The sequence below is a fragment of the Aotus nancymaae genome, unplaced genomic scaffold, assembly GCF_030222135.1.
Source record: "Aotus nancymaae isolate 86718 unplaced genomic scaffold, 86718_ANA_hifiasm-v0.15.2.pri h1tg000032l_0, whole genome shotgun sequence".
Lineage (NCBI taxonomy): Eukaryota > Metazoa > Chordata > Mammalia > Primates > Aotidae > Aotus > Aotus nancymaae.
Window position 1 is genome coordinate 17,289,709 of NW_026988445.1, and position 14,317 is coordinate 17,304,025.

Sequence of the window (14,317 nt, forward strand, 5' to 3'; positions counted from 1 at the left end):
AGAGAATCAGGACCAGCAAGAAGACACAGTCTGACTGGCTGGTGAGCTAAGGGTAGGATATGAGGCAGGTTAATGTGTTGGAGGCATGAATTTACTATGTAAACATTCTAGATTCTGCAGATTATTTTTTCCATATGTAATGTAATCTTTCTGTATACTCCCAGTTGTTGTACTGTTTTATTAAATGGTACTTATATATGTAACATTCTGTATGTATAGTTTTGTGTTCTAGAAACAGTTTTCCTTCAGTTAAATTTATTTAATACCTTTTGCTCTAAGTATATTCACAAAATTTTAGATGTAGTCTTTTAAACAATAATAAGTAATTATTTTGTTAATTGTTAAGAATTTTAGTAAGGAAAAATTTTGAGGCTAAAGCATCTGATAGTAGTGTAATAAAAGCTTTTATTCTTTTAAAAAACTTAAACCACTGTTTTTGTTTGGCAGCCTCAAGTTAGGCTTTCTGTAAAAAGTTTACCAAGGTAAAATTCTTTGAGTCTGAATATTCAAGACTAAAACAAATTAAGCAGATTAGATGAAAGTTAAGTTAGCATAAAAGGTAAGCAGATTGGCAATTATATGTAATAGATATAAATAAAAGTATTCCATTCAGTAGTTTCCTGACCATTAAGTGCTGATGCCATACAGGTAAGGAGAAAACAGTGACTGTAAGGAATCAAAGTCCTGACATATAAGGAGACAAATGTGTGAACATTTTCCTGAAGGCGAGACATGTTAGAATTGTGAAAATGCTTTGTTCTGTAAGGAAAAGGAGGTATGAAAGTGGGGAGGAAATCTTTTCTTATGTAATATTATATTATGGGAGATTTGTGTTCATAGCAGTTTGACAGGTTGAAGATTAATTTCTATGTGGGAGTGTTGAGTCTTCAAATTTAGTGTATAAGAACTGGACACCAGAGCCTGCATTCAGCCTTTCGTCGTTCTCAGGAACTCTTCTTCATTTTCTCCTACTTTCAGTTCTCTTCCTAGATTTCTAACATCCTGACTAATCCAATTTTCAGGTGACTTTTTCCCTAGCCTAATTAAATTTTGATATTTCTCAGTGATCGTTTTTAGATGAACTCTGCCACAACTTTCTATTGATTGCAGAACTACTTTATGCATATAAAGAACTTTATAACTAGTTCTTTAGTTACAACAAAACTAACTTAAGTAGTGGTTATCTATGTTCAGTCATTTTCCCCTTTACTATCTTTCTGAAAATAGTTGAGTATTTCTCAAGTGTATTATGCTTATGTATGCAGTATTACTACATGGTAAAACATAAAGTAAATTTGAGATTATGTACATTCTAAAATAAATGGGCTAACTAGATTTTTACACAATATTTAAGTGTAATATTCATAATTTGAAGATTTTTTAAAAAGATACAATTCACATACTTTGGCATTCATTTTTAAGAAATTTGTTTCATATTCATTTTAATATATATGTGCTACCTTACTACAATTGACAGATTTTTGAAAAATCATCAGGGATTCAGGAATTTGCAAGCTTCTGTGCATTGTTGACATTTACAGAAATTAACAGTACTTAGTTTTAAAGGTTTAGAAATGTGGGAACATTAAGTGGACCTCTCAAGGTACTTTAACGCTGTTAGTGATGTATAACTAGGGTGTTTGACAGTTAAGAATACTGGAGTCATTAGGTGCTAGAGATTATTTATAATGTTCATCTTTTTGTATTTTGAGAGTGTCATTGCCATCGTGTTCTGCTTCTGAATGAAGTCAGGTGACTAGTCATTGTCTACATTTACATTGTGACATGCATCTTAAAAATATTGTTTGGTAGGCTTTGAATATAGAGTATATATGTTCATAATAATGTGTTTTTAGCATTTCAGCAGGAACTTGACGCAAGGCATGACAAATATGAGAGACTTGTGAAACTTAGTCGAGATATAACTGTTGAAAGTAAAAGGACAATTTTTCTCCTCCATAGGATTACAAGGTGAGTAAGCATCTTTAAAATTTATTATAGTTTGATACTAGCTGTTAGAATATTCTGTGACTTTGAATGTCAGGATTAGAAGACATTAGTAGCAGGTACAATTTAAGAATTAATATTTTAATAACAATAGGTCTCAGCTGGGTGTAGTGGCTCACACCTATAATCCCAGCACTTTGGGAGGCCAAGGTGGGCAGATCACTTGAGCTCAGGAGGTCAAGACCAGCCTGGGCAACATGGCAAAACCTTGTCTGTACTAAAAATACAAAAATTAGGCAGGTTTGGTGGTAAACTCCACCCACGCTCCTGGGAGGCTTGCTTGAGCCTGGGAGGCAGAGGCTGCAGTGTGCCAAGATCACACGACCGTACTCCAGCCTGAGCGAACAGAGCCAGAACCTGTCTCAAAAAAAAAAAAAAAAAAAAGTCTATAGGGTTGGGTGGACTTAAAAATAGGAAAGAAAAATTCTTACTTTCTGAGCAGTTAAGGATTTTGTGTTCTGTTAAAATTATTCATTAATATATAGGTATTGTTTGTGAAACTATATTAAATGATTGTTAGAGCCTATTATATTAAAGCTTTATTTGGATGATATGTGTGAAAATTTTAATATTAGGTAAAATCTGCATAACCTATTTTCTCATTCATTTTTGAACTCATTGCAGTCTGGCTTTCTGCCTCACAATTACTGAAATGCCCTTGTGCCTTCATATTATTGTTTTACATTTTTGTAGCATATGATACTGTTGACTACTTAATTCTTTTTTGGAAGTTCCTCTGAGTTTTGTGACTTTTATTTCAATTTTTTTTCTCTAGGACTTTACTATTTTATTTTCCTACACAGGCTTTGTGTATTTGATAGACTTTGTGATTGCAGGTAAAAGAAGCTAGCTTAAACTAGCCTAAGCAGAACAGAGAAATTAATTATAAATAGCCACTATCTTATTTTATGCACTATTTTTTATTATAGTTGTCATATTATTCATAGTTTTGACTGGTAAACTGAGAAAATGATAGACTTCAGAAAAGTTAGAACTTCTAAAGATTCAGCACTATCTTATGAGCAGCTGGGTATCTCCGTCTTCCATCTTTGGTTCTTTGTTTGTTTCATAATTCATTTGACCTCATTCCTTTGTCTTTCTGTTTTGCTAGAGGTAGAAAAATATCTGCCCTACAACCCCCCAGCTTATGTTTTCAGTCTAGCTCCTGAAGACAGATTATTACAAATTCCAGATGCCTCCAGAAGGGTTGATTGGCTTTATACTGTATATCATAGAACGAGTGTAGGGAAGACCAAATATAATTTATTAGCTTTTCATTATTGAAGATATTATTGGCTGGACGTGGTGACTCTCATGCCTGTATGGGCAACATGGCAAAACCCCATCTCTACAAAAAATACAAAAGCTAGCTGGGTATGCTGGTGTGCACCTGTAGTCAGTCCCAGCTGCTCAGGAGACTGAGGCAGGAGGATTGATTGAGCCCGGGTGGTGAAGGCTCCAGTGAGCCGTGATTGTGCTACTGTACCTCAGCCTGGGTGACAGAAGAGACCCTGTTTCAAAAAAAAAAAAAAAAATACAGAAGTATTCCATTCAGTAACATGAGACTTTTAAGATAATTCTCACGTTTCAATTTTTATTTCATTAAATGTAATCTAATTTACCATACATAGATTTATTGAATTATGACACTGTTAATATTTTCTTTTTCTTACCTCTCTAAAATTAGTTTTTGTTTGTTTGCTTACATTTGTTAGATAGCTTGTACATAGTAAAGCTTGTATTATGGAAAGAAGCAATACTGTTCTGATTAAATTTGGATACTTTTTTTTTTTTTTTTTTAGCACTTATTGCAATTCTAAAACAATTCTCATCAATATTCAGCAGTTAAAAGAAATAAAAGCATGCAGGTTGAGTATCCCTTATCCTAAATGCTTGGGACTAGAAGTGTTTTGGATTTCAGATTTTGGAATATTTGGAGATAATGTATGGGTTGAGCATCCCTGATCTGGAAATCTGAAGTGCTCTAGTGAGCATTTCCTTTGAGTGTCATGTTGCTAAGAAAGTTTTGGATTTTGAATTTTTAGATTGGGATGCTCAACCTGTAGTAGGAATATGACAGGAGACCTTAATATTTTAGAAAAATCTATGTTACTGTATAAAGTCATCTTTTAAATATTTTTCCACCAAAAAATAATAAATGCTCATTATAGTAAACTTAGAAAATGGTAATCTTTAGAAAAATGACAAATGACAGAAAAGTAAAGCTACTCAATGAAGAAACAAATTAGTCCGTAATACCCAAAGATAACCTCTATCAACTAGCAGACTTCTTATTTTATGCACTATTTTTTATCATAGTTGTGATCATATTGTTCATACAGTGCATTTTGTGTGTGTGTGTGTGTGTGTGTGTGTGACAGAGTCTCACTCTGTTGCCCAGGCTGGAGTGCAGTGGTGCCGTCTCAGCTCACTGCAACCTCTGCCTCCCAGATTCAAGAGACTCTCCTGTCTCAGCCTCCTGAGTAGCTGGGATTATGGTCATGCACCACCATGCCCAGCTAGTTTTTGTATTTTTAGTAGAGATGGGGTTTTACCATGTTGATAAGGCTAGTCTCGAACTCCTGACCTTGTGATCTGCCTGCTGTGGCCTCCCAAAGTGCTGAGATTACAGATGTGAGCCACGGTGCCTGGCCTGTTCATACAGTTTTGACTAGTAAACCGTGAAAATAATAGACTTCAGAAAAATTAGAAACTTTAGAAATATTAGAAACTTTAGAAATATTAGAAACCAGAAAAGTAAAAATACTTTATGAAAGGGGCTGGGCGTGGTGACTCATGCCTGTAATCCTAGCACTTTCGGAGGCCAAGCCAGGTGGATCACTGGAGGTCAGGAGTTCGAGACCAGCCTTGCCAACATGGTGAAATCCCATCTCTACGAAAAATATAAACATTAGCTGGGCTTGGTGGCCGGCACCTGTAATCTTAGCTACTCAGGAGGTTGAGGCAGAATTGCTTGAACTCGGGAGGCAGAGATTGCAGTGAGCTGAAATTGCACCATGCGTTCCAGCCTGGGTGACAGAGCAAGACTCTGTCTCAAAAAAAAAAAAAAAAAAAACTTTATGAAATAAATGATCCAGTCACAGTACACCTGAAAAACTGTTAGTGAGAAGACCTCATGTATTTTAACTACAAAATTATTTTCTTTAATAGACACAGATAACTCCTTCAGTGAGCTTCAGTAGTTTGTCTTTTAAGGAATTTGCCATTTCCTCTAAGTTTTGAAATTTATTGGTGCTAATTTTGATTTTGATTTCATTTTTGACCCAAGAGTAATTTAAGTATGTTATTTTGTGTCCAGATATTTTGGGGGTTTTCCAGACAACTTTCTGGTACTGATTTCTAATTTAATTTCATGTATTAGAGAACATACTTTCTGTAATTTGAATCCTTTTAAATTTATTGAGCCTTACTTTTGGCTCAGGATACGGTCTATCTGGTAAACGTTCTGGGTGCACTTGAAAAGAGTGTGTATTCTACTATTGTTAAGTGTAATGTTCTCTAAACACCAATTAAGTGTTGTTCAAGTCACTTATTTCCTTATGATTTTTTTGTATACTTTTTCTGTCAGTTATTGAGAGAGAGAGAAAGAGGATGACATCTCTTTAGGATAATTGTAGCTTTGTCTTTCTCCTTGAAGTCCTATCAGTTTTTTCTTCAAGTATCTTGAAGCTCTTTTATTTGGTACGTTAATATTTAGGATTGTTACGCATTTGATGAATTGACCCTTCATCATTATGATGGTATCCCTGGAAGTAGGCTTTGCCGGAAGTTTTATATTAATATAGGTACTCTGTTTTCTTTTGATTAATGTTATCAGAATATATATCTTTTCAGCCTTTTATTTTTAATCTATTTGTGTTTATATTTAACATGAATTTCTTGTCTCTCTTGGTTTTTAAAAATCTATTTTGAAAATCTCTGCTTGTTAGTCCAGGTGTTTAGACCATTTACATTTAATGTAGTTATTGATATAGTTATAATTAAATCTATTCTCTTCTTCCTGCCTTATTTTGGATAATTTTTTATGATTCCATTTTATCTTTTTTGTAAGCTTATTAGTGATGCCTTTTTTGTTTTTGTAGTGATTGTTTTATGGTTTATAATATACATCTTTACTTATTGTCAACTATTTTCACTTTGTACAATACTGTGTTCATGAAAATTTGTGCATATAAGAATCGTGTTTTCACATTGCATGGTTTTGTGGTAACAGTTACTTTGCAAATGAAGGTCACAGTGTTGATGTGCCCAAGTTTCAGTTAACACAGTACCATGCAAAGGAAGGACTATTTATGTATCACTTACCATATGGTATTAGAATCTTATACTTCCTTTTCCATTTTCCTTCTAGCTTGGCCTTTTGTGCATTGTTGTGATTCATATTATTTCTACTTTTGTTATAATTTCCACAATGTGTTACGATTTTTACTTTAAGCAGTATGATTTAAAAATAAGAAAAATTTTATCCACATTTACCATTTTTGGTGTTCATGCCTTTGTGTGCAGATTCAGATTTTCATCTGGTATTATTTTCCTTTTGCCTAAAGAACTTCCTTTGATATTTTTTGTAGTGTCAGTCTGCTGCTGATGAATTGATACTTTCTGGCTCTGTGAACTAAGGGGATTGTTCTGCCTGCTCATTTTGGGCAGTCTTTCTAGCCTTGAATGGTTTCCTTGCCTGCCTGCACTGATCAGTACTCAACTGGAGACTTGAGGAGATCGCTTCTGTAAATCTCTGAAGATCTCTGTTTATACAGCTTTCTCCTCATTGTTACTCTGCTTTGCAAATTTTAGCTGTCTTGATCCCCTAAAACACCCAAATCCTTTTCTACTCAGACTGCCTCCCAGTCTCCACCTAAGTTTCCTGTCTCTGTGCTGTCACTTGGAAACTTTCCAGGCAATAAGATGGGGCAGTCACAGGGTATATGTTGTTCTCCTCCCTTTCCCCAGGGATCACTGCTCCATGCTGCCTGTAGTCCAGGGTCTTTAACCATTGTTTTCTGTATTTATTTTTTCTTTTTAGTTGTTTAAGGTGAGAGGATAAATCTAGTTCATGTTACTCTGTCCTTACTGAAAGCAGACATCTGTATGTCGTATTTTTCTGCACAAAATTTTTCTTATTGTTATATTACACATATTGTTTTTGTGTACTTTTTTCACTTAACAGTGTGTTAATAGCATTTTTCATGTTTTCCATACTGTTAATAGTTTTCAGTAGTTCCTAGTTAGAAGAATCCAAATGCATACAATATTTAGCCCTATGTTGATATTTAGATTATTTCAGTTTTTCACTATTAAAGCATCTGGCTGATATTCTAAAAGTTCCCAATATCTTGATCGTAGTGCTCCTGATATGGAAGATATATTGACTGAATCAGAAATTAAATTGGATGGTGTCAGACAAAAGATATTCCAGGTAGCCCAAGAGCTATCTGGGGAAGATATGCATCAATTCCATCGAGCCATTACTACAGGTAAGTCTAGATTTGTTTCAGGGGAGAGAGAGAGATATATATATATGTGTATGTGTGTGTGTGTGTGTGTGTGTGTGTGTGTATATATGTATATATATAGTGTGATACATGATTAACATGTTAGTTGCATGAATTTTAAGTGATACCTGGTGAAATAATACTGGCTTTAAAGAACTCAGACATTGTAGTAATATAGAAGTAATCCAGAGGCAAGTTGGCTTTATTATTTTTTAACACTGTAGTAATAGTCATTGATTGATTTTAATAAAGTATTTGAGAACATAGACTTAATATGATGAACTTTATTCTTGAGTATGTATAGGATATGTTCAGACAGGGTACATCTCATTTCTAACTACAGGTAAATCTCATTGATGGCTCTAAGTTTCTGTTTCAAATAGGTTCATGAAAGAGAATGTTGCCAGATGAAGCCAAGTATCTTATAATATGACTCCATATCTGGGTGTTTTATATTCACTTAAAAAAATTTCAGAGTATACTGGATCTTGGTGATTATCATCATTTTCAAATTAATTGAATAAATGTATAGAGTGCTTGGTTCTTTCCTCTTCTTTTTTTAAATGTGGGCTCATTAATAAGAGAGGTACTCTATAATTCAGATACAGGTTGAGTATCCCTTATCCAAAATGCTTGGGAACAGAAGTGTTTCAGATTTTGTTTTGGAATATTCACAGTTTACTGCTGAACATCTCTAATCCAGAAATCTGAAATGCTCCAATGAGCATTTCTTTTGAACATGACCTTTGAGTATCGTGTCAGCACTCGAAATGTTTTGGATTTTGGACCATTTCGGATTTAGGATTTTTGGATTAGGGATGCTCAATCTCAGTACCCTAAGGTTTGCAGGAAGACTGGGAAATGAGTTTATTTGGTATCTTTTTAATATGTATATCCAATTTTAGTCCAACATTTATAATTTCAGCACTTGTTTTTTTCAGAAATGTTGAAATATCTTCTAATGTGGGTAAGAGAAGTTACCAGCATACATCAGTTAAAACTGAGGGTGCATTGTTGGAAACTGAAGTGTAAAACAGTTCTGTGAGGAGTCATTGTAACATATTACCAAATGAAATACAGTCTGCCATCATAATTTATTAATATCAAGGGTTTATTTGATTTTTAAATAATAGCACACATAATAAAGATGACTTCATAAATTTAGTTTGTTATAAAGTGGCACAACCTTAAGTTGACAGATTTGGCTGGAGTGGGAGAGAAGATCAGGGGTATTGGTGGGAAGACGGGTGAAGTAAAAGGTAAATCAAGCTTAGCAGAAAACATGAGAATATCCTTTTTTTTTTTGAGATGGAGTCTCGCCCAGGATGGAGTGCAGTGGTGTGATCTCGGCTCACCACAACCTCTGCCTCCTGGGTTCAAGCGATTCTCCCACCTCAGCCTCCTGAGTAGCTGGGATTATAGGCGTACCCTACCATGCCCAGCTAATTTTTGTATTTTTAGTATAGATGGGGTTTTACCATGTTGCTCAGGCTGGTCTTGAACTCCTGACCTCATGATCCACCTGCCTCGGCCTCCCAAAGTGCCGGGATTACAGGTGTGAGCCATGGCGCCTGGCTGAGAATATCTTTATAGTAGTAGCTGTGACCATACTACAGATAGATTCATAGCAGGAAAATATTTCAGACAGAGTAGTTCTCCTATGCGTAAGTTAGGTATGCATGTGTAATTATTAGGGCTACTGAGTGGTAGTGTTGGTGGTGGTGGGGAGCGAGTTAGGTCTCTTAGTTTCTGGAACCTGCTTGAACTGATGAAGCAGTACAGTCTAAATGTCTGTAAAACAGAAATCCTATTCTACAGCTTTTCCAAAGTATCCTATTAACTTGAATGACTAAAGGCAAGAGTTTGAATAACTTCCATAATCTTTATCATTTTTTCTATCACATCATCATATAGTATGCCTATCTTGTAAAAATTCATGACAGTTAATGAATATAATAAAAGCTGATCACAGTATTCTCACTTTGGACTTCAACCTGCTTAAAACTTGTATTTTAATAAAAATTCATATATTTTCCCCACAATTTTGGTGCTTCATGTGTGAAAGATGATATGTTTTTTATGTTTAAACTTCTCAGTTCCTTATTAGTGCACAATTAGGCTCTACTAATTTTGACAACATCAGGTTCCCCAGATATCTATGGGACATTTCAGATTTGCTGTATGTAGCCCAGTAGTTCTATTTCTTATGTCCTCATGCATCAGTGCGTGAAGTATAAAGAGTTTAAATAAGGGCCAAGACCATATAGATGATATCAAAAGCAACCTAGAAAGCTGTACGTTGTCTTACAGAACAGAGATATGGAGGAGAAAAAGGTGAAAGAGAAATATTCAGTAGAGTATTTTCTAAATCAGTAAGGAAATGTTGTCCTCTTGGAAAGATAGGACATTAATGGGAATGCTCTTTATTCAAATTTTCCTACTTCACTGTATCATTGGAGGATTATTGTAAGCACAATGGTCTCTCTTAGGTTTTCGTTTACGACTTGTAAGTTTTCTTTGAAGACTACTAATTCATGGATTAAAATAATTTTCTGTATCTTTAAAAAGTCTTTAAAATGAGGTTCTTTGATTGAAGCAATAAATATGTTTTTCTTAAAGTTAAGGAATAAAGCAGTCAAGTAAAGAGGTGTCTAGGACGGAAAATTTTGCTGACATATTTTATTTGATAAAATAAGGTTATTTATAATTGGATTAGCGTTAACAATATGATGCTTATGAATAGCTTGCTGCTTGTAATTGTTAAATGCTTGTTTTGGTGTTACTCCAAATAGTTGTTCTTTTGACTTGAAGATAAAACAATTCTGGCAATGAACTAAAGGAGTTCTATGCTTTTCCTCATTAAGAATAGTGCTAATGGCACGCAGAGCATTTCCCTAAGGGATACTTGTGTGAGCTTTAACATTGAATATCCTAGTAATTGAACAACAACAAAACGTAAGGTCTGTTTTCTACACATTTCTTATCAAAGTAGATTACAGATGGTCCCAAGGGATGGTTAAACAAATGAACAAATAATTAGTTACTTGAAATAAGTCACTTAAAAATTTTGTGTCCTGTCATTTTTTTTCCCTCTTGTTGAAAAATTAACATTTGGGGGGAAATGTCCTCCATTTCAAAGAAAAAATATTATTTTTTTCTTTAGTTTATATCACTGATAATGATAAGAATTGTCATTTTTTGAGACATCTTAGTACACAAAACTAAGTTTATATCCTAATTAATATTTTAATTCTTTGATCTAAGAATGTGAATGATGGGTAAAGTGGGTGTTTGGGGCCAGTTATGTTTTTATCCGCCATTCTTTATATTCACAATCTCATTGATTTTTGCAGTACCTCTAAATCATAGATAATATTTTACCACTTCACAAGTGGGGAGATTGAGGCTCACAGAAGTTATGCTCAGGGTCATAAGCTAGCATGTGGTGCTATTGGTTTCTTCCCACATGGATTTTATTTACCCTTTGACTTTACAGCCAGCTCCTAGTAAAGGCTTTATTTTGCTTACCTCAAATACTGAGGTTTTCCTCGTAACCCAGCACACACTGTGCCCCTTTTATCTTAGCACTTTTTAACTTCTAATGTGTAATCTGTTTATGTATTATATTTCTTCATTATCTCTCCTTCCTTACTAGAATGCACACTCTGTAAATCTCTACAAAGATTTCATTCTTGTTTTTCAATTTACATATCCCAGACACCTAATAAGTACTCCGTAAATATAAACATTGAAAGAATGAAGAACAAAAGTATTTTTAAAAGGCTTTTCTTTTTTGTTCAACTATATGCTTTATCTGATGATTTGCTTTCACAAGTTTATATTTTGCTGTGTTTTGTTTCTTCCAAAAGAAAACACGTTTCCAGGGACTATTTCTTAGATACATTAGCAGGAATAGGATCAATGTTAATATTTAGGGAAGTTCCAAAGCTACTATATCAGTTCAGAGAAATTTGATGTAGGTTCATCATATTGGCAAAATTGTGAATGATCGCTGGAAAAAATGAACTAGGATATGAATCTCTGTAAGCTTTTGGAATAACAATAGGAAGAGTAGTGGATGGAATGATATAGCTAAAAATTGAATTTATCTGTTTATGAGTGATATTAAGAGAGAAGTGCCAGAGATGTTGGCTAGTTAAGGTAAAGCTAAGTGCAGAAACAGATAAATAAACTGTGACATTGCAGTGGCTTAATGAAATAGAAATTGAATCTTTCTCTCTTGAAGACCAGGCTTTGTGGTGGTAGTTTGAGTGTGCTCTACCCACTTAGTTATTCACAGACCCATGCTCTCTGGGACTCTGCTGTTAATGAGTACATGATTTCCAAGATCAGCCAGGGCATCAACATAGAGCTGACAGAGTGGAATGGGGGATGGTGCCTGAGGGTTTTATGCACCAGCCCTGGAAATGTCATAGAGCATTTCTGCCCACATTTTATGGGCTAGTTACATAGCCACACCAGCTTTAAGGATGAATGGGAAATATGGTCTCTGTGCAGGCCAAGGAAAACAAAATATGTTTGATGAATAGTTAATTTTTCTCTGCCTGATACGGTAACTTGATGTTCTTTTGATGTAATAGAAAATTCAGGTATATGCCTATTGATGGATTTAAAATTTTTTTCTGAATAGATTTTTCTTTTGTTTGAAAGTGTTCATTTGTCTAATCTGAAAGTGATTTTTTAACTGGTGAGAAGACTTCTAGTTCTACTACCTCGTTTTGTAAATGAGGTGAGTGACAGTATTGCAACTGGAATCTGTTTTGTTTTATCCACTCTGAAACACTTTCTGCTAGACTATTACCTCTCTGATAGCTAGTATCTAGTGCTTTAACCTGTTTTATCTAAAGCCAAAGGTTTTTTCTTGAAAATCTCAGATTCTGTATCTTCTTAAATTACATAAATTACATCTTTTATGTAACATAATTATGTAAAATAGATACAGTTCATGGTTGCTGTAAATGTCAGATGATTCAGTAGGCATTTTTGGGTGACTGTTTCAATCACAATTTAGTAAGTGTGTATTTTATACTGTGAACTTTTGTGATGACTACTATGACCATGGGAAAATCTGTCTATAGGCATTTTCTGGGTTATGAAAGCTCGGTTTATAAATACTCTTTGTAGATAAATGTCTAGTACACGCTACTTGGACCGTCCAAGTGTATGAAGGTCTTTTAGTCCAATTTCTCTTATCATTTCTGAGCATTACCATTCCTTTTCTGAAATCTTATTTCAGAAGGTTATTCTTTTGACTTAAGGTCTGTCAGTTGATAAGGATAGGGCTAAATAGGCAACATGGAGAAGAAGAGATACTGTTTTGGACATACTGCACCAAGTCAGAGAGACCCTTATTCCTTGACAAACTCTTAATTTATCATGGCTTAGTAGGATAAAAATAGTGTTCTGTTAACATAGTTTGCTAGTACTTCTTTTTTTTTGAAATGGAGTCTCCCTCTGTCACCTAGGCTGGAGTATAGTGGCGTGATCTGGGTTCACTGCAACCTCCTGTCTCCCAGATTCAAGCGATTCTTGTGCCTCAGCCTCCCAAGTAGCTGGGGTTACAGGCAAATGCCACCATGCCTAGCTAAGTTTTGTATTTTTAATAGAGATGGGGTTTCATCATGTTGACCAGGCTGGTCTCAAACTCCTGACTTCAAGTGATCCGCCCACATTGGCCTCCCAAAGTGCTTGGATTATGGGCGTGAGCCACTGTGCCCAGCCAGTTTGCTATTACTACTTAGCAAACCAAAAAGTATCCAAGAATCATAGTATGTATTGAACTAGGATAACATTTTGGAAGAACAATAGCCCCTTTTAATTGTGAGCCAAAAAAAGGGAAAAAAAATCCAGGGAAGAAAAAACCATTGCTTTCTTTAGAGACATTATAAAATGTTGTCTAACAAAAATTAATGCCAGTAATTCTTATTATATTCTTCTCATGGTTTGGTATAAAGGGCTGTTATACCAGACACTAATACATTATTCTATATAAAACCTACTATGTAAACAGATGCCTGCGCTTTACAGATGAGAAAATTGGAGCACAGTAAAATGAGTAAACTTATCTCAGTTCACACTGCTTGCGAGAGACCAAATTAGCTTTAGAACCTAGGACGTCCTCACTTAAAGTCTCTGCTTTCTGTTTTGGCATTATATTTTATTTGGAGGGAAGCTAGAGGCGAGAGGTGAGGCAGCTGTAGTGGTCCTTCTTGGTGTGAAATGAATAGGGCCTCAAGTTTGGTGTTAGCAGTGGGAATAGAGAAGAATGGGCATGTTTTTCGAAGACGGTTTATTTTTAAAAAGTATAAAGAAAGGGAATAGTCTGGGGATGCCTTTGGGTTTCTAGTTTGGCCAGCTGGATGAATAGGAATGTTATTAAGAGGAGAAAACAGGAAGGTAGAATGGGTTTTGGATAAGATTAATTGGAAATCTTAGAACATACAGGTTGCTGCCTAGGAGGCAATTTGATTCATAGGTCTAGAGAACTCAGGATGCAAGTCTAATCTGCAGTTACAGCCTTGGAGTCATGAACTCATAAACTGTGGCTAATTTTAAAGACGTGGATAAGATTGTCTAAGGAGAGTGTAAAGTGAGAATAAAACCAAAGGCTGGTAACCTTAACTAAAGGAAATACAATACAGTATTTAATGGAAAGGATCCCTGAGTAATCAAGACTTGAGGATGGGATCCAGAGCTTAAACCTTGTATGAGAGGACAGCTCCCTCTTCCCAGTTGGGCAGTTATGGATGGCTGTAGAGGTAGGGAATTGAGAAAAT

The 14,317-nt window shown here is 35.0% G+C and overlaps 1 protein-coding gene across 2 annotated transcripts in view; it reads left to right on the plus strand.

Moving 5' to 3' along the window:
* The window catches only part of TSNAX (translin associated factor X), a 39,957-nt gene that overhangs the window by 6,632 nt on the left and 19,008 nt on the right, over window positions 1–14,317 (plus strand). For both annotated transcript variants that reach the window (XR_002479654.2, XM_012459868.3), the window contains exons 3-4: window positions 1,857–1,971; window positions 7,372–7,502. Coding sequence is in view for 1 of the 2 variants with exons in the window: in XM_012459868.3 (XP_012315291.1) it covers window positions 1,857–1,971; window positions 7,372–7,502 (246 nt within the window). In the remaining variant the exon portion in view is untranslated. The remainder of the gene's footprint in view (window positions 1–1,856; window positions 1,972–7,371; window positions 7,503–14,317) is intronic.